Raw genomic sequence first — 20135 nt, forward strand, 5'->3', positions numbered from 1 at the left:
CAGCTCTTGCCTCAAGAGTTCACGCATCTAGTCAACATTCAATGAGCGCCTCCCGTATGCCAGGCCCGGCTGGTGATGGGTCTGCACGGCGCTGGGTAGGACACCCTGGCCCTCGTGCGGCCAGCAAGCTGGTAGCAGAGACAGACATTCGACACAGAAGCAAGCAGATAATTACAAGTAGGGGTAAGGTCTATGAAGAGAAACTAACTAAGGTTTAAGGAAAACAGCAGACAGGGCCTAGTTTTGTATTAGGAGGCGGGTCAGGGAAGCTCTGTCAGTAAAAGTAACAACTGAGCTAACACCTCTGTTAACCAGGTGAAGAGCAAGCAGAAGGGCATGCTGGGCAGAGGGGGTGGCTCGTGAAAAGGGCCCTGAGGTGGGAAAGTGTGTGGCGGTTCCCGGGAAATGGAAGGCATCCAGACTGAGGGACCCCAGGAAACGCAGGGGGTGCTGGCGGGCGAGGTAGCTGGAGAGGCAGGCAGGGTAGGAACGTTTGCCTGAATGCTGTTGAAGAGCCTAAAGTGGGGGCAGCGTGATCTGATCTGAGTTTCTGGGAGATTGTTCTGGAAGCCGCGTTGGACGTGGACAATTGAGGAAGCAGGGAGACACTGAGGAGGCCGTGTGACACTGCGGGGTGGTGGGGGCTGCGGGAGAGGAGCTTCAAAAATGGCTCCCAGGCTTCTGGCTTGAGCAACACAGTGGATGGAGACACAGTTATTGAAATGTGTATGGCTTAGGAAAAGCAGGATTGGGGAGGGAAGACCGCACGATCCATTTGTAACAGGCTCTGTGAGATATTGTTGATATCCCAGTGGCACAGAAGCAGTTTGGTCTGGAAATGAAGATGTGGCCATCACTGATTCATTAATGGCATTTGGAGCCTTGGGTATAACTGTTAGGAGAGAGAAGAGAAAGCGAGTCTAGGCCCGAGAGCCCTGCAGGACTCGAACCCAGAGCAGAGCAGAGAGGAGCCAGCGGAGGAAACGAAAGCTCGAGCCAGGAGTTAACAGAAGAAAATCAGAAGAGTGCGGTGTGGCTGTAGTGGGAGGAGAGGTGTCAGGAGGGGGGTTCTGCATTGTCACATGCTACAAAGGGAGATCAGAAGACGGGAAATGGAAGGTGCTGCTGCATTTGGCAACAGCAGTCTGGGTGGAGAGGTGGGGGACAGAAGCCCACCCTGAGGAGCTGGGGGAGAGGGTGTGGCAGTGCCGGGTGCCAACAGCTCTTTGGGGAAGTTTGGCTGCTCTGGGGAGCAGGAGGAATAGGATGGTCCCTAGAGTGAGATGAGTGCCAAGGTCGCCTTTTAGAAAAATGCAAGCTCCCGGGGCATGTTTGACAACTGACAGTCACGATTCTGGACAAGGAGAAAAACTGTTGAGCTGGGACGTTAAAGGGACCGACTCGAGAGCAGCTCTCTGGCCTTTCCTCCCATCACTCCCTCACCTCCAAAGCCCTCCTGCCAGCAGCACCGGCTCCTGTTCTCAACAACTGATGCCCTTCCATATGTTTAAGATTTTGCACAAGCTGCTTCCCCTGCTGAGAAAGATCTTCTGCAAATTGGAGCTAGAAAACTCCTGTTTACCCTTCAAGATCTCAACCCCAAGACAAGTTAGCAAGGGTGAGCAAACGCATGTGCCATTTGATCCAGAAGTTCCACTGGAAAGAAGCTATCCCTCATTCCTATACTGAACGTACATGAATACAAAAGATATGCATTGCAGCATTGTTTGTAAAAGCAAAAAAAAAAAAAAAAATTAGGAAACATCCTAAATGTCCATTAGTATGGGAAGAATTTTTAAAAATCATAGTACATGCACTATGGAATCCTGAACAATTTATAAAAAATGCTGATATGGAGATCCTTAAATGCTGATATGAAGAGATATCCATATAAAATTTTTAAAGGGCAGTACAATACTTATAGTATGATTCTATTTGTGTGAAAATGTAAGGTATATGGATATTCATATCTGCAGGAAATTTCTATGCATATATTCAATTTTTATGCATCTATGTTAACACTGTACACTCCTGGTGCACATGAATTGGGAAGTATCTACGGCTTGAGTTTTTCACCATGTGTACCATGGGCTCTCTGTAATTTTCCCTGCCTTTCCCAGGAAGTTATTTGCTTCTTTGTGTCCTAACTCTGCCCACTCCCCGGTTCCCTACCCCACTTACCTGGATCCATGCTATCCTCTTCCTTCCCTGCTCTCTCTACAACCCCCATGATTGGCGCTTGGTCATCTCTGCACCCAGCTGATGGAACTGAATTGACAAATCCCCTCAGAAAGGCTGTTGTGAGAAAGAAGAGTTTGATTTGTTCTGTGGAAAAGTGGGCCCAATGGGAAGACTTTGCAAATTTCAGCTAAAAGGCAGAGAGGAGGGGACACAGAGAGAATGAGCCTCCTGGGGAGGTAATGAGTACCCTGTCACTGGAGGTGGCCAGGTGGGGGCAAGTTTATCACTGTCAGCAATGTCAGGAGAGCAGACCGGCTCTTGGAATCTCTCGGGGAAACCACAGGAAGCCAGAGAGACTCTACTAGAAAAAATGCTCTTTCTGCAAACTCGGGACTTGCTGGCAGTGGCTTGCTGAGAGGGTGGAGCCCAAGGTTCAAATACCACCACCACCTCCAGTCTGTGGGCCTCTGGGTGAATGGCTTTACCCTCCTGCACCCCGAGAATCCTGCAGCACCCAACCAACAAACATAATCCAAGACAAAAGCAGTGTTTTGGTACGACATTAAACACAAGTGAACAGCCTAAAGGTATAACGGGGGTGGTGTGTGTGTGTGTGTGTGTGTGTGTGTGTGTGTGTGTGAGAGAGAGAGAGAGAGAGAGAGAGAGAGAGAGAGAGAGAGAGAGAGAGAGACAAGGGCAACCTACCACCCAGATTTTGTTTTGAAGATTTAAGTGTTAACCACAGTTTCTGGCAAATATTAAGCACGTGCTGTATGCCAACTACTCTTATTAACTCTTATTATTATTTTTAGTGTTGTTACTATCCTGTAAGGGCCTGGGTTTTATCTCTGATGTCCTTTCCAAGCCAGTGAATCAGGATGACGCCGGACGAACCAGGGTGGGACCTCTGGGCCATTCCGTACCGGCCAGCAGTATGACCTGTGATTAATGAAATGTTGAAATAGTTACTTTTGTCTTTGATTATGTTTGCTCTTTGGGTGCTGCAGGCTTCTAGGGGCATGACTTTTCAACAAGTGCTATTTATGGTTTAGTCCTGACACTTATTAATTTCTCCATCCAGCCAAGGACAAAGGTGATAGTGATTTTTTGTTGCTATCGTGCTTAACTATAATGACTGCATGTGTGTGATGTCTGTCCCCAAGCTATGTAGGGAGCAGCAGGAGCAAGGAAGAGGTGGGGTAGTGCAGGGCTGCAAATCCCAGCAGTGTGACTTTGGGCAAGCTGCTCCGCCCCTCTGTGCTGAGAGCTCTCATCTGCACACTGCAAGCTGAGTGGGATCAGCCTCTCTGGGCTGCCATGAAAGTAAATGACCATGTGTGTGGCAAGTATACGGTGTCACTCCTGGCCAGCCGAAAGTTCTCAACAAATGTTGTTTGTGACTTTAGTTACTACCATTTTTAAAAACATTCAGAAGTCACTCTCACTCCCAATGCTTCTGGAATCCAGAGAGATTTTCCAGTCTGACCCCTTAAGTTACAGAAAGGGAAAGTGAGGACCACAGAGAAGCATCTGGCCCCAAGTCACACCATGTGCAGGGCCAGAGACCATTTGAGAACCCAGGTCTCCTGGCCTCGCCGCCTGATTTTTCCTGCTTGTAATTCAAGTCAGTTGACTCATTTGTTCCACAAACAATTATTGACAACTCATAGCTGGGGACTGAGGAAGGCCAAGGACTCCTGGCCTTGGGAAACTCACCACCTAGTGAGTTTGGGAGCCAAGCAGCCAACTAACTGCAATAAAAGAAGAAAATGAATTCAGTATCATGCTGGCCCTCCAGGCATGAGGTGAGGGGAGATGACAGAAGGCATGTGCACTGCTATTTTTTAAGACCTGTATTAGGCTTTTTGTGGATCCTCACAAAGCCACTCGGGGCAGATATTATTGTCCTCACTTTACAGATGAAGAAACTGAGGCCCAGAGAGGTGAAATGACTTCATTAGACAGCTAGTAAGTGGCAAGGCTGGAACCCAGACCAGCTCACCTGACTCCCAGTCACCCTTCCTCGGAGCTGAGTGCCACCTCATGGGAAAGGCCCAGGGTTGACCTCCCATCTGTGGGGTCCTTTGAGACCCCAGCCCCAGGCCTGGAGAGACCCAAGGTAATGTCTAGTGGGACTTGCAGCAGCAGACAGGGAGCCAGGCTGGAAGGGGCCCTAAGAATGGAGAAAAGGCTGAGGTTCTTTGTGATTAACCATCTTGGAGCTTGTGCAGCCTTTATGTATAGCTCTTCAGGGGAGCATTTCACTGCACAGATAGGAATCACTAAGCTAATTCGAGTCAAGATCATTCAGTTTTATTTCCTACAGATGATTCTAAACAGAAAACCTGTATACTTACACATTTAGAATTTCACTGTGAGATGGGAACATCTATTCTAGGTGAGTAATAAGAAAGAGATTTAAAGGTTGGGGAGAGAGAAGGAATTGGCAAGTTGCTGTCCTAGGCCAGCACACAAATGCCTTGAAATAGAATTACTAGCAAGGGAGCTCAGGTATTTTTGAGAGGAAAAAGAAGAAAATCTCATAGTCAGTCTGGGATAATACCCCTGGCTGTCGACAATGATTTGGATTTAATTGTACCATATATGCAAATGTGCTCTGTAAAATGTAAAATAATATATAAATGTCAGATGTTAAGAAAAAGCTTGGCATAGGGAAAGGAAGGTGGGAGTGAGAGTCAGATGGGCGTGGGTTTAAACGCTGCCGTGGCCTCTTATGGGGTCACCCTGACAAGCCACTTGGCCCCTCTGGGCCCAGGTTCTGCCACTGTAGCTGGGAAATCCTTGTAATAATGTCCTGTAAATTGCTAAGTGCTATGCACGGGTAAGATATTATTCTTGTTTCCGTCCTTAAGCCCCAGAATAGACGCTGGGATTCTTGTAGAGCAGCTCCCAGCACTTTCATTAAGTCCTGTGTGCACAGGGAGGAGAAGTCTCAGGGCCAGAAAGAGCCCACAGGCCCACCCCGGCCCGGCTGATTGACAGAATGAGGCCGTGGTCGTCAGGGCCCCTCCTGGTGTCCTAGTGGCAGTCTCGGGCGAGATACGTGAGTCTGGCTCAACTGGAACGTCTCAAAGGCTGCTTTCTCCAGCGACATCCATCAACCCACATGTAGTTTTATAAAATACTCAACAGTTTCTCTTCAAGCCTGGGAGGCAGGTGGGGAAAGGACCCGAGGATCTGACTGCACCTTCTTGCTGACTTTCGATGGAAATGGATGAGGCCCCATTCCTCATTCACCGGCAAGGCAGAGATCGTTTCTTAGTTCTAAGTGACCAGAATTAACACTCCAGCTTGGCCATTTTCTTAGAGGCTCTTGAAGCAGTTGTGGAGTCAAAAAGTTAAGAGAATGGTCTTCAGGGTCTGCCATCCATGAGCTATGTGACTTCACTCAGGTCTTTCAAATGCACAATGGAATTGTTGACACATCTGCTTTGTAAAGTGTTTGTTAGAATAAGTAAAATAGTGCCTGTGAGGCCCTTTGCCCAGGGCCTTGCACATGAGGGCTCAATAAATATTAACTATTCTTGTTTACTTTCATTATTTTGCTGTAATAGGCCGTTAAAGCAATGTAATCAGTGAGGTGCTTCTAACTCCTCAGAGCTGTGAGGGTTTTTCCCAGGGCTGCTGATGGGGAGCAGAGAGGAGCAGCAGGTTTCCTTATCTTTTTTCCTAAATGACTCAGGTTATCTTAGAGACTTGGCTTGTGGGAGGGGAGTGTTCCCAAGCACCAGGCCTGCTTCAGCAGAACGGAGTTGGGGGATTCGGAGAAGAAAGTTTGTTTCTTGCAGCCCCAAAGGCTCTTGGTCACCCTCAGCAGTCCTAGCCCAGCACTGCGTTTTCCAAAGACCATTCTCCCAAATTCCTTACTCCACTGCGTCTTCTAGAGAGCCTTAAAGACCTGGGCAAGTTGGAGCACTAATTCCAAAGGTTTCCAATCACCCATGGTATCTAATTCCACCACCAGTGCAGAATCCCTCACGCTGCTATTACAAACGCAGTGTGGGGGTCTCGTCACCTACTGACAGACTCTCCAGGGGATGGGAACAAGGCAACTGCACTTCTGGAAAGATTACCAGGTTATTTCATACACGAGATGTTTGAAAACGCTGCCCTAGAAGGGAAGTGCAGTCTCCCCAGCCTGGTGTGAGGGGCCCTCCTTCCCGAGGGTCACTTGACTTCCCCCCACACCTGCCTCCATCCTTAGGCAGATTGTGGGTTGTGTTGGAGCCACCTTCAGACCCCGTCCGGAATCTAATTGCCCCTCACCACCTCCACCACGACTGCCCCGGGCCAAGCCGCTCTCGGCTCTCCTCGGACTGGTACAGTCGCCCCCTAACAGATCTGCCTGCTTGCCTTCACACACCCTGACCGCCTGGGCTCAACGCAGCAGCCACGGTGGTCGTGTCACCTCAAAACTCCCCGGTGAGCTCCCTCTTCTGCAGGATGGAATCCGAAGTTGGCACCAGGGTCTGTAGGGCCCTCTGTGGCCTGGCCTCCTAGGACCTTTCTGGACCAATCTACCTCAGGACAGATGCAGACAGAAAAGGCCAGGGTGCAGGGTAGGGCGCCAGAGCTCTCCTCCACTTAGTGGTCAGTGGCAACGCTGGAAGGACGCCGGGAGTGTGTGTTTCTCAGAAACCAAGAGAGGACCTGATGCCATGGTTTCTCAGCACCATCATTCGTCTTTTAAAAATAAATGGTTAGGTTTGCTCTCAACCCATGTCTGAAAACGTAGACAGTTTTAGCCCAAAGTTAAGTTTCTCTCAGTTGGGAGCAGGCCCTTTTGCAAATAGGCTCCTTGTTGCATTTGGGCTTTCAGAATGGACTCTGCAGGCTGCCCTCAGAAGCCCAGAGGAGGAGCAAGGGCTGGGGGCTCCAAGAGGGTCCCTGGTGGGTCCCAGGTGGATCCCAGGTGGGCCTCGACCTCACGTGGGAACTTAGACATTCAGATTCTCAGGCCCTCCCTAGACCTTCCAAATCAGGAACTCTGTGGGTGGAGCTGCAATCTGTGTTTCCACAAGTCCTCCAGGTGATCCTGAGGCCCACTAAGGTTTTAGGGTCTGTGGCCCGGATCCTTTTGGTTTCGTCAGTCTGCATGTATCTCAGGGAAGAGTTTTCACAGGTTGCTCTTTCCCTTTTTCCCTGGGCTTACCTCGGGCTTTACCTCCTAGGCTGTAAAATGGGAGTAATAACATCTGCTTCACAAGGTTGTTAAAAGGTTCACAGTCAAGTCAACTGGATCAAATGCGTCATTACTGGCGCCTGCTATGTGCCCGGCTGTGCCACTGGGAGGGAGAGAAGATTGGGACGTGGTCCCTGCCGCCAGGACCACAGAGTCTAATTGGGAAGACAGCCACATACCAGGGATTTATCACAATAGACAAGAAACAAGAGGAAGCACCAGGATGAGTGATTGGAGTGGGTGGAGTGGGTGGCTTTACAGAACCAGTGACCTCAGAGGCTGGGTTGTATTTTTTAAGTAACATTTGGTTTATTTTCCCTCTGATCTAGTATTTGCAGTAAGCCTACATTATCATATTTGGAAGATACAGAAAAGTAGAAAGAAGGATATGAAAATATCTTATGTCACTCCCTTCCCACTCCCACCCTCCCCCCAAACCAGAGTGTAATGATTGAGAACTACTGTAAATAAGGTTGCAGTGAGCATCGTTGTGTATATTGCTTTTTCCTTTGGACAGGAGTATTTTATTAGGATAAATTCCTGGGATTGTGATCACTGTGTTAAATGCTATAAACATTTGAATGGCCCTTAAAACTTATTGCCAAATTGCTTTTCAAAGCTCGGTAGCAATTCACCACTACCCCACTGTCATTGTTATTTCATGTTTTTGTTTGTTTAATGGGTGAGCAATGGTACCATATGGCTTCAATGGGACTGGATGTTTTCTCTCTCACTTGCCAATATATGTGATTTGTCCACTTGGGTACTATATAACACTTAAATATTTTTAACATGAAATGAAATTAATGACCAAATCAACTTTGCATGTAAAAAAAACACCCCAAATTCTCAGTTTTATTATAAATCAACCAGAAATAAAAACAATTATACACCAAGTGTTTATTATATTATTAAAATAATAGTGAAAACATGTAAATAGTCTGAGTGTTCAACAGTGGAGGTGTGGTAAAATGATATCCAAGGCAAAAATTTCAGTGGAATATTATGCAACCATTAAAATAAAGGTTAAGAAGTCTGCATAGCAACATATAAATAGGGCATAATTTTAAGTAAAATAACATCAAGTTTTGTGCATGCTATTATGGCTAAGTGAAAATACCTCTTCCTGCAGACAAAGATCAGTCAGTGAAGACAACTGAAGTCTAGAGGTTCCCGTACTCTCTGCTCTACTCATTCTTTGAGGCCTGCATCAAATGCCCCTTCTCCACAAGCCTCCTCTGATACCACAGACCTCCCAGACCCCACCACTCGAGGGCTTCCCTGTTTCCTGCAGGTTCTGCGTATTTCCCTCTAAGCCTGACTGTTCTCCATGACCGTGTTTTTCCACCTAGGGTGTTCTCCCTGGGGATGCTCAGGAGGGCTTTCTGGGAATTGGGTGCAGAATTAGCAATGCACAAGGCCCGGGTTTGAATCCCAGCCCTGCCACTTCCCAGTGTGTGCCCTGAGGGCAAGTTGGTCCCCCTCCCTGGATCTCAGTGTTCCCATCTGCAGGGTGGGAGTTGTAGGCAGGGTCCTCGTGCCTGGCAGAGTGTCTGCCCCATGCAAGACAGTCAGTAAATATCCACTTCCTTTCCCTTCCTCTTCCATTTTCCCTTTATATAGATTTATATTTCAAACTTTTTACCAAAATAGAATATATATGCAGAAAGTTTGCACTGCATATATTTTTTTCAAAATAATACATGTACGTGGTTTCAAATTCAAATAGTAGCAAAGGGCTCATAATTAAAAGCAGCTGCCCCGATATCCCCTCTGTCCACCCTCTAGAACTTCCCATTACATATTTTAAAATTGCATACATGTTTACTATAGAAAAATGAGAAAATGTAGACAATCAAAAAGAAAACCAAGAATAATGCATGAAATCCCACTTCTTATTTCAAATGTCTTCCAGGTGATTTACCACATGTATTTTTTTTTCCTAAGAAGGTCTTCATTGTGTCTTTTCTGTGCATGATAGCTCTAATCCCAGTCTGCTTTCAATTAAGGGAACAAAACTAATATTTGTTGAATAAAAAGGTGTTATGTGAATTGCTCTATCCCTGCTCCGTACAGTCTGGCCCAGAGATCAGCAACGTCAGCCCCACCAGGAAAGCTTTGCATGCGTCTTGGGCCTCGCTGCAGAGCCTGCACGTTAAAGAGATAGTGGTGTTTGGAGTGCACTTTACAGCTGAGAAATACGTGTCCATCAGAGCCATCAACGTGGCAATCCACAAATTGCACTCCTGCATGTCTTGGACAGGAAGCTTGGGCCAGAATATAAACAAGGCGCTGCTTGCCTCATGGAGGAAGGCTTTCTCAAAACTAATGTCAGCTGAACTACACAATGTGATTGATGATGGGAAGATTTACATTCTGGCCCAGGCCCCTTATCTCCTCAGGGACCAGGGCTGCACATCCTGTGGACTCGGCAGACCACACCTTGAGTAGTGCTGTTCAGATGGTGGAGGGGCTGCGGCTTGCACTCGGGGTCTCTGGCATTGGATCTTGTCCTCTTCCACGCTGCATGTATCTGACCCTCCGGCCTGAGTGTGACGGGCCCAGAAGATGTCTGAATCCTCCCTGGGGAAACACACACACACACACACACACACACACACACACACACACACACACACACACACACACACACACAGCAGGAGAGCCCTGACCCAGAGGAGGTAATTAGGAAGTAGCCCTTGAGCTAGACTGAGGCCACATTTCCCTGTGTCTTTGCCCACACCTGTACCTGTGTTTGAATTAAAAGGGTTTTCCACCAGGGTACTCTTCTCTTAATCAATTCCTCATGTCAGGGCCAAATAGAGCCAAGCAAAAAAAAAAAAAAAAGTACTTTGATGGATTTGGAAGGAGACCAAAAACATATTTGCTTAATCCAAGTTCCCAAGGCAAAAAGAGCTCTCAGATCCCAGGGTCCATGTATAACCCAGAACTTACAAACTCCAGGGCAGACTTCTGCCTGCAGTGACAGGATCAAGTGAACAACACTTCCAAGCCAGGAGAGCAAGGCCACTGGGAAGGGATAGATTACCACAGCCAGAGCCAGCCTCGTCTAAAATGCTGTGGCATGCCAGTCTAGCCTTGGTGTCACCTTCCCCAAGGAGCCCAGGGAATTTGATGGATTTGGATTACAGGGTTCATTTTTACTTTGACATTGGGAGTCAGAATTTGAACATCCAGTCCACCATTCTCTAGCTGTGTGACATTAGGGAAGTTACCTAACCTCTCTGAGTGTTGGTGTCCTTGTCTGTAAGTTGTGGCATAAGATAATACTGACCTCACAAGGGTGTTGTGAGGATTAGTGACAATGTCTGTAAAGAGTCTGGCACTGATTCATTCATTCACTTACTCACTCATTGATAAGGTGCTTCTATATTGAACACCGTCCAAGGGCTTGACCATGGGCATAGCTCAAGCCCAGCAGGAAAGATAGAGCTTGTCAAAGAACCACGCCAATAAATCCTGAAAAACTGCCATAGGTGCTACAAAGAAAAGATTAAGATGCTTATAACAGGGGTCTGGTCTAATCTGGGGATCAGGGAAGGTTTTACTGAGGAAGTGATTTTGAGCTCAGATCCCAGGAATGAGCAAGAGCTTATAAGGCAAAGCATTCCAGGGGCATAGTGGGGACTATTATTAATAAATTCAGAATATAGCTTTGAGTAGAAAGAAGGAGTTGTGTTTATTTTAATTTTTGAGGTAAAATTTACATACAGCAAAATGCATAAATTTTAAGGTACAATTTTATGAGTTTTGACAAATGCACACACTCATGTAACCAATACCTGTATGAAAATATAGAACATTTGCATCAGATGCATTTATTTGTAATCACCTTTTCTCCCTGGTTATGAAAGTTAGGGGCTGGGTCTTCATAGGGCACTTCACTGGGTGAAACGTGAGGCTTTGGGCTAGATTTAAATCTGAACTCCATGACTTCCTATCAACATGACTTTGCCTGGGTCTCTCCACTTCTCTGAGACTCAGTTTCCTCATCTGTAAAATGGGGTTCAAAAGCCCTACTTCAAAGGGTTGTTTAAGGGATTGACTCTGCAAATGCTTGTAAACTTCCCAGCTGGTGCCTGCTCAGGGTCAGCACTCAGTGATAAGCCTGTTTAGTATCTTCCAGAACGGAGATGGTGGTGGGGAAGAAGCCCGCTCTAGCTCGCAGCATTGTGTTGGGGTGGCCTGGCGACTCTTGCACTTCCCCGCCCCTAACACTGATCTTTCCGTCCACAGGAATGTGTCTGCAGGCGTTCATAGAGGCTTTCTTTTATCTGGCTCAGAAGAAGTTCAAGATGCTGCCACTCCACGAGCAGGTGGCCTCCCTGATCGACCTGTGTGAATACCACCTGTCTCTGCTGGACGAGAAGCGCCTGGTGTGTGGCCGGCGTGGCACGTCAGGGGACCGGCCACCTTACAGCGGTACACCCCAGGAGGCTGCCCCCTTCGCCCAGCCAGCGGACGGCGTCCCCCAGCCCCACGCCGGCAGTGCCAGTAAGCCCTCCCTTTACAGACGCCCTCTGTCCTGAGGGCCATTCTGTCCTCCCAGAAGGAGAGTGAGGCCTTCAGGACTGAAACGAACCGCTTGGGCTTCTTGCCTGTGGAGAATTCCCGTCTGTAATTCCCATTAATTGTCTCTGCGTTCTACTGAGCTCCGCTTGGAAAGGCTGACTGCTTCTCGCCCGCCTTCCCTCCAGCGCCTCCTGCCGAGCCACCCTGTTGCTATTCGTCAGTGGACATATGACATCTAAAACGTGACAGATGGCATCTCCTATTCTGGGCTCACAGGAAGCAACAACCAGGGCAAAACTGTTGTGTTTGGGGCATGTGTCACAAACAATCCCGGGACTAAGAGCCGTGGAGGGGAAGGAACTCAAGACAGTGGCATCTTGGGTTTGCAGGGGACTCCACGAGACTCCCCCTGAGAGCCCAGGAACACCGAGTTAGTTTCCTACCACCCGTTGTGTGGAAATGAGGTGCAGGCATCAAGCAGGCCTTCGTGAATCCCCCATCCCAATCATGTGCTATGTGGGTGCAGTTACCAGATTAGCCTCATTTATTTCATTAGATTGCCTGTTGCTACATGTTCAGTTTATTATTAATTATGAAATAATTACAAAGTAACTAAGCAAGGCTCCTAGAGCCTCAGAGCTGGCAGGCGCCTCAGAGGTCATTTTGTTTGATTTTGTTTGACTATGACCCCAAAGTGGGAATCCTGACTTTGACCTCCCTGACCCAAGGTTGTCTGACCTCTGATTGGACATCTCCACAGATGGAGGGCTCCCCGTGTGTCACGTCGATACACACAAGCACTGCCAGAAGGCCACTGTGCACCAAGCACTGGGCTAGGTACCCCCAGCAGGTCGAGGGGGCTTCCAAAGGGAGGAAGTTGAGATCTGGATAAGGATGAAGGAAAGCTGGAGTATAGCTGTCAAAACTTCAAGTGTCACAGCTCCAAGGGACCCTCCATCTACGCCCCACAGCTGGGTGCCCAGGCAGCCCCTTCTCAGAGAGGAAGCCTTAGAGGCAGCCAAAGGTAGCATTTTGGTAAATGGCTGCGGACAAGCCAGTGTCCAGGGTCCTTTGACAAGGCAGACAGGAGCCAAGCTCTCCAGAGTGTTTTTGGGGTTTGGGGTTGATGTGGCCCTTTCTGGGGCCCTGCAAAGAGCTGATCATCACATTCAGAGGGGAGAGGAGAGGTCTTGGAGGGCACTAGCACAATGCCTGGCACACAGTAACACAGTAGGACTCAGAAAATGCTTGCAAATGCAGGGCAAGGGGGAGGGTTAAGGGACGGCGGAAGTTTGTCCTAGACAAGTACGTGTGTCTTCCTTCTCCTACTTTCTTTCTTACCTTCTTCCTTCCTTCTAATACCCTCTCCCATCTCCTGATCCATACATCTTTTTCACTCAAACTGATGAGAACAGTTGACTCAAGATTTAACACAGAGCCTGCTCAGAATGTATCTGTTGAAATGAATCTGTTGGCTTCACCCTCACAGGAGTGTTTATATACCCAAAGAGAAGGCTGTTAATCCAAGGTCTCTCTGTTTGTTGGTGAGTTACTGTAGAGCAGAGGTTCCTCTGTTATTCCTTATCGGAACCTCCTTTTCAGCAGAAGCCCACTATCTCAAGGAGTGAAATCTGTTTGCCACTTGCAGAACAGCTACTGTGCAATGCCGCGTCTCCCCTACTCCTTGGGGCACAGGGCTGCACTTCCAGGCTGAGAGAGCTCCGGTTACCCGTCCCTCTGAGCCCATTCTGGTCTGACCAATGACAGGGTGAACTCATAATGACCTTATTTTCCCAAGCAAAAAGGAAGTCTAAAATTGGGAAGGGCATGAGGAACCCGATGTGCGTCCCACAGACAGATACTTCTGAGACGTCAGTAGCTCAGTTCTCCACTTGCCTTGGGCAGTTCGTAATGTTGTTCCCACTTTCAGATGAGGAAAAGAAGGCCTGGGAGGTCATGTGGTAGGGTCACGGCTCGGTCCGGGTCTGTGGGTTGACTCCAGAGCACTGTCTCCTCTTGGTGGCTGGGTGAGCTTCTGCTAGGCTGCCCCTCTGAGAATCCAGCTCCAAGTGCAAACCCCTGGAGGGCCTGTCTGTTCTGGGGCTGGCTAGGGCTCTCAGGTCCCATCCCACTGTCTCACAGTCCATCTGGCATGAGGCAAGAAAATTAATGTTCACAAATGGTCCACTGCTAGGAAACAGGGTGGGAGGACTCGTGCCTACTCTTTCAGTCCCCTTTGCCATAGCAAATGGAGTTCACAGTGAAAGACCCAGAAAACGTAACCCGGCATATTTGTTATCAGCTGGGAGCAGCCAAGAGTCTTTTAAACAAAGATCTAACATTATACCATTTCTTGAAGTTGGTTTTCAGAAAGCATTTGCTTGCCAAAATGGGATGCAGTTTTTTAGGTCTAAAACCAACCAAGCACATTGAATTAAAAAAAAAAAAAATTGTATCAATAGGTTCAATTCCAGCCACATAATTTGGAGTGATATAAAACCGTTACTTTTTCATAACAAGGAATGTTCTCTCTCCACCCCATGCTTTGCAGGCTGTGGTCACTGTCACTTAAGGTGACCCTTTCTCCTAGAAGGATTTCCTCCTCTGCAGACACCTCTGGAGGGCACAGAACCTGGCAGGGACTGTTAGGGAAATGAGGTTGCCATTTCATAAGAGACCAGTGATAAATTTGGCTCTTGTTTCTCAACGCTGTTGAACAGGAAGAATTTAGAGGCTGCTCCATTATCGGGATGAGCAAGAGGAGACTAGTCCCAGGTCCTGGGTTCCTAACAGGAAGCCCAGGTGTTTACTTCTTTTGCTGATGGGCCCCTCATGTGACAAGCGTGTAACTGATGTGATTGCAAAGCAGACATTTCCTTCCTCCTAGAAGACAGAAAGAGCCGGGGGTGCCCAGACCCAGAGGCTCCTCCACGTGGGGCTCAGGCCCCTGGGTGTTGCCTGTGGCTAAGTCTGTTCCTTCCATTCACCCCCAGGACCGGTCCCCAGCCTCTTCTCCCCCACTCCCTCCCAGTACACACCCATGTTCCAGCCTCGCTGGCCCTCTCCCTATTCCACTGGCTTAGTTCCGGGAGAGCCAGGCACTCCAAGAGGGTTGAAAGAATTGATGAGAAGATAATTAGTCTTAGTCTGTTCTCAGTTGGGGGTTGTGCATGGATGAATGGCAGGCAGGGTAATGGGGCCAGCCCGGGAAGGAAACTTCTTCCAGAGAGCTGGGCCATGGGCGCTCAACCCACCCTTTCCCGCCATGCCTGTCTTGCCCCTTCTGCTGTGCCCCTTACTTGGACTGAGGAGCCCACAAGCACTAGACATCTTCCTTACCACTTCCACCCTGACCTCGCCTGCTCCCTTCCTTCTGGGCCTTCCAGGGGCCAGGCCAATATGCTCAGCAGTTTCTCTGTTGTTACGGGCCCAGGGGTCTGGCGAGGATGGAGGGCAGTATGTGTTCAACTTAGTGCGGTTGTTAACAAGTGATGTGCAAAAGGCCCTTTCCTGTATGCAGAGGCAGGAGCCCCCCTCCACTCCCAGAGCAAGCCTCCTTGACCTCTCTTGCTAACTGTCTAGGCTCCTGTCCACTCTCCCTAGCTCAGACCTCCTTGTTCCTCACCCGACTTCATCAGTCTCCCTGCCTCCAAGCCCCTCCTATCAGCCTGGAAGGAACTTGGAAAACCATGGAGCTGACCACGCTTCCCTGCTCAAACCAGCCCTCATCTCTTCCTGTATAAAGTCCAAGCTCCTCAATCTAACATTCAAGGTCCTTACAGTCAGGTCTGTTTCTTTCTTTCTACCCTAAAATCCACACCTGGCCCACACCCCTCCCGGGCCAGCCTCTGCAGTGCCCGCTGCTCCCTGGCCGCCAACTCTGTGCTCACACTGCTCTTGGAGTTGATTATTGCACAGGAAGAGAATGTGTTTTTTCCCTCCCCAGCGGGAGGTCTGCAGGGCACAGACCCACTCTGTACAGTCCCTTCCTCACTCTTGCTGTTTCCCTACTAGATTGCCCTTCTCCCCTTCATCCAATGGCAAACTCATCTTTCAAGTTTCAGCTCAACTATCTCCACCGCATTCCCACAAACAGAATGACTTGCTTCCTGCTTCTGAGGCCTCTAGAGCTCCTTTATCATCACACCTACCCTGTGTTATTATGGCATTTGCTCCCACCAAGCTGTGAATTCTTTCAGAGTCATGCATGTGCAGGGTCCATGTCGGCCCTTCCAGCAGAGAGCAGGGGACCCGCAGATGCTTGTTGAAATAATATGAATGTTCAGCAGCCCCAGGTGAGGAGACGGCGTTAAGATGCTCACTCTCTGCTTAGCCTGCGGATGCCCTTAAGAATCATGGTTTTGGATGTCTTGCCAAGCCGATGCCCCAGACGTGGCCATATCTCCAGCTGGCTTGTTCTCTCCCCAGGGCACGGTGCTGCCCCATGGCCCTGAGTGAACAAGGGCTTCCTCTGACTCTGGGCAGCTCCCTCCATGTCCCTCTGTGTGCCAGCATGGGTCCTGGCTGCATCCCCATGTCATTCAGCCTTGGAGACAAGGACTGCCAGGTTGGACTGTCCTCACCACTCCTTCCAATCAGCCCACCCAGCCTGTCTCTTCAACTTGACATCAGCCAGCATCTGTGTAGGGTTGTTTAATTCCGAATAGGTAATCCTGATGTAAATGCAGATAGCTGGGGGTAGGAATAATCCCTATTGGGTAGGAGCCCAGCAATTTGGAATGGTGTTCCCTGCCTTTCTAGAACCAACTCTCTGTCCAACATGAATGTAGCAACATCTGTTTAATGCTTTCCAGTTTACAAAGTACTTCTTCATACAACCTCTGATCCTCCCAGCAACCCACAAAGGACGAGGATTCTCATCACCCTCTTTTCGCAGATGGGGGAATTGACACCCAGGAGGTTAAGTGACTTGTCCAAGGTCTCATGGCTGGTAAAGGCAGAGCTGGGACCTATACAAAGGACCTTTGGCTCCAAATCCCATGCTCCTTCCCTGGCACCTTCACTGCCTCAATGCTCCCAACAGCCCAAAGGGGAGAATTTTTGGTCCCCATTTTACAGACTTGGAAACTCACATCTCAGAGAGGCTGGATGGCTGCTCAGCAAGTCCCTGGAGGATCTGGGGACTTAACTTGGGGCGTCTGACCTGCTGTTCTCCCACTGGTGCCTGAGGAGCGCTCCAAGGGCCACTTACAATCTCAAGTGCTCCAAGCTCCTCTGCCACACAAGTAGGGGTGAAAAGCCCTTTCTTTCACTGGATCAATGGGAACTTAAGATGCAGTGATGTAAAGCATAATGTATGTGAAAATATTGTAGAAACGGAAGTGCTGCTCAAATGTTGTGTGATCTTTAGACTGGCTCTAGTTTCCTAAAAAGTGTAGAGATGAAGGTAAAATCCCTTTTTGAATGCTGTTACCCATCAAGACAAATGAAGGGGTCATCTCCTATCCCGCTCCACCTCCCCTCCATTCTCACATATCTGAAGACAATCCCAGGCTGAAAAATGGCTCCTGCCACTCCTCTGACACTTGGAATTTGCCTTGTGATTGGCAGTGTTACTCCAGTAGCTTAAGTTTTTTTTTTTTTTCTTTCATTTCTTGATTAATGTCTTACACTCCTTGTCTTACAAGTGAGAATTCGGTTTGCAACGATCAGCATTTGAGCACCTTCCCTCGAAGCTCAGAAATGATATCTCCCATCAGCGAGCCGGTATTCCCAGCGACTGAGAGAGCTGTCTTCCTCTTTCACCGAGATAAATTAAACACAATGTATATAAACCTAAAACCCACCTTGCCTTGATTGATATTTTTGCCAATCATCTATTTGTTTTGATGAATGCCAGAGAAATTTTCCCATATGGCATATGAATTTCTCCCTCACAAAATAAGTCCAATTTTTTCAATTCCTGGAGACAAAGGAACTTTGCAGAACAATCAGGATGTTCAATTACCTCCATCTCTAGTAACCAAAAGTCCTAACTTTTACATTACTGGAAAAACCCATGTAGCATAATGCTCTCCCCTCGCCCCTCACACACACACACACACACACACACACACACACACACACACACACACACACAAGTACCGTTGAGTTTTGAAATAAAATGGCCCAATTACTGATGTTTTCCCCATTGCTGGCCATTTGTGTTTGAATCTTATTTAGAAAACAGAGTAAAAAAGAGCTCTCTGCAGCCCTGGGGTAACATAATGCACACACCAATTGGCTCATGGGAAATCTTTCCTCCAATGTGAAGTCAGTGTTTGCTAAGATTCCAACCAGGACTGGGGGGCTTGGGCCGGGGGGACACTGTCTGCTCCTCACCACGGCTCCCCCAGGCCCTCCTCAGGCTACTGAAACAAGGGAAGGAGCGGCCACTAAAGAACCCAAGTGGGCATGTTTCCCCTTCAGAACTTCTTGCATCAGATCTGGGGAGACAAAGACAGACTCCCAGAGGAGACTGGGAGCTGTCGCAGAGAGAGCAAGGGCTTTGGAGTCAGCCCTGGGTCTGGGTTTTGCTGTCTGTCCATCTCTAGCTAAGTGACCATGGACGAGTCACTTCCCCTCTCTGATCCCTGATCCTCGGCTGTAAAATGGAGATCGGGTCATAATGTCTGTAAAGAGCCTGGTACGGTTGGTGGTACCTGGGCAGTGTCTTAATATCTGTTGACAAAAGGAGTGGTCCCAAGATGCTGAAACAGGATGAATGACGGTGAACAGTCTGCCCACTGGACGCCCCTGCCACAAAGGCTCCTCACAACGTGGCCTGTGAGAGGCCCCCGTGCTCCATCCCTCCTCCCTCTAGGCTGGGCTCTGTGGTTGCCGCCAGGCTGCAGGGCCTGCCGCTTAAGAGCCTTTAAAGATTCTTTATTAAATTTTCATGGCACATAAAGTCAAGGTTCTGTTACTTGGCCTCAGTTGTCTTGGTAACTTCGTAAAATGCAATAATAAAACAAAGCTGAATGTTGCTAAACACAGGCTCATTGTACAAACGGCTGCAACTTATTGGCTATTGCTTCTGCATGATAATTTCTGACAGCAGATCCACCGGGGTAGACAATGCTTATTCATTTTGGGTCAATTGGTGAGAAAAAGCTTCCTTTTCAAACCCCTCCCCACCCCACCCCCCACCCCCATGTTTAATACTTGTCCGGGAAGCTAGATACTTCCTTGAGGAAGCTGTGGGATCCTGGGGGAGATGGAGGAGTTTGGAAAATTCTCCAACACTTGTTCTGCTGGGGGACCCTCTCCCTTAGGGAAGGAGTGACCCATTCCTAGAGTTTGGCCACTGGTCCGAGACTCTGGCGGTGACTCCTGCCCTGGGAGCGAGGGTGGCCCCTCCCAGCAAGGCAGGTGTGGTAGTCTCTGCATGCTGGGGAGGTGTGCATCCCAAGTGTGACCCGCACAAGGACAGCTCCAGGCCGGGCACCTCGCTAGAAAGCTGAATGGCTCAAGCTGCCTCCCAGAAGTGATTCCGCAGCCACTGGCACACCTGGTGGCTCTGTTCCCGGGAACAGAGTTCTCACCCCACCCTAGCACCCTCTCTCACTTTGACCCATCAATAGCAGCGTACGTCTGCTACAAATATTTCCCAGACTGTGGACCACCCAGTGGAAAGTGTAAAACAGATGGTCTTGAGTTAAAAATAAAGTGAGATCACTGCTCCCTGGAAATCAACACCACCCGATGGCATCCAGAGCGTTCATTTTGCAAAGCCCCTCACCAGAGTGAGAAGCCACCAGGCAGCTTCTTTTATTGCTGGTAACTCGCTTGCGTTTTTGGATTGCTCTGTTTTGCCATTCTATGAAACACTCAGATCTCACACATCCCTCCTGCTCCTACTATGTGCCAGCCCTTGGCCTGAGACTCCCTTTTCCACAGGTCCTGGACATCAACCTCCCTCTGCTAAAGAAACCCAGCTTCCAGGGCTGGGCCGAGGCAGAGCAGTGACCCACGAGGTTGCAACTGCCTTGGCCCTCTGCATCGGGGACATGCATGGCTTCCAGGGAGGGAGCAGGGGCCCTTCCATACAGCTATCCCTGGAATTCACACCTGCTCCCTCCCAGGAGCCCTCATGTCTGTCTGTATCCGAGGAAACCCTGGCTTTCCCCCTCATCTGTAATGGGCTTTGTTGTAAGATTTTATCTATGGCTGCTGCATTCTAACCTTTCAATTTTACAAATGAGGCTAGGAAAGCCCA

At 48.8% G+C, this 20135-nt stretch overlaps 1 protein-coding gene across 2 annotated transcripts in view; it reads left to right on the top strand.

The window, feature by feature from the left end:
• Positions 1-19680, top strand: part of TTLL11 (tubulin tyrosine ligase like 11) — a 256317-nt gene extending 236637 nt beyond the window's left edge. For both annotated transcript variants that reach the window (XM_037797799.1, XM_037797800.1), the window contains one exon: positions 11642-19680. In XM_037797799.1, the coding sequence (XP_037653727.1) occupies positions 11642-11934 (293 nt within the window). In that variant the 3' untranslated portion in view covers positions 11935-19680. The remainder of the gene's footprint in view (positions 1-11641) is intronic.
• Positions 19681-20135: the final 455 nt, after the last annotated feature.

This window comes from Choloepus didactylus, chromosome 10 (genome assembly GCF_015220235.1).
Source record: "Choloepus didactylus isolate mChoDid1 chromosome 10, mChoDid1.pri, whole genome shotgun sequence".
In the NCBI taxonomy this organism is placed as follows: domain Eukaryota; kingdom Metazoa; phylum Chordata; class Mammalia; order Pilosa; family Megalonychidae; genus Choloepus; species Choloepus didactylus.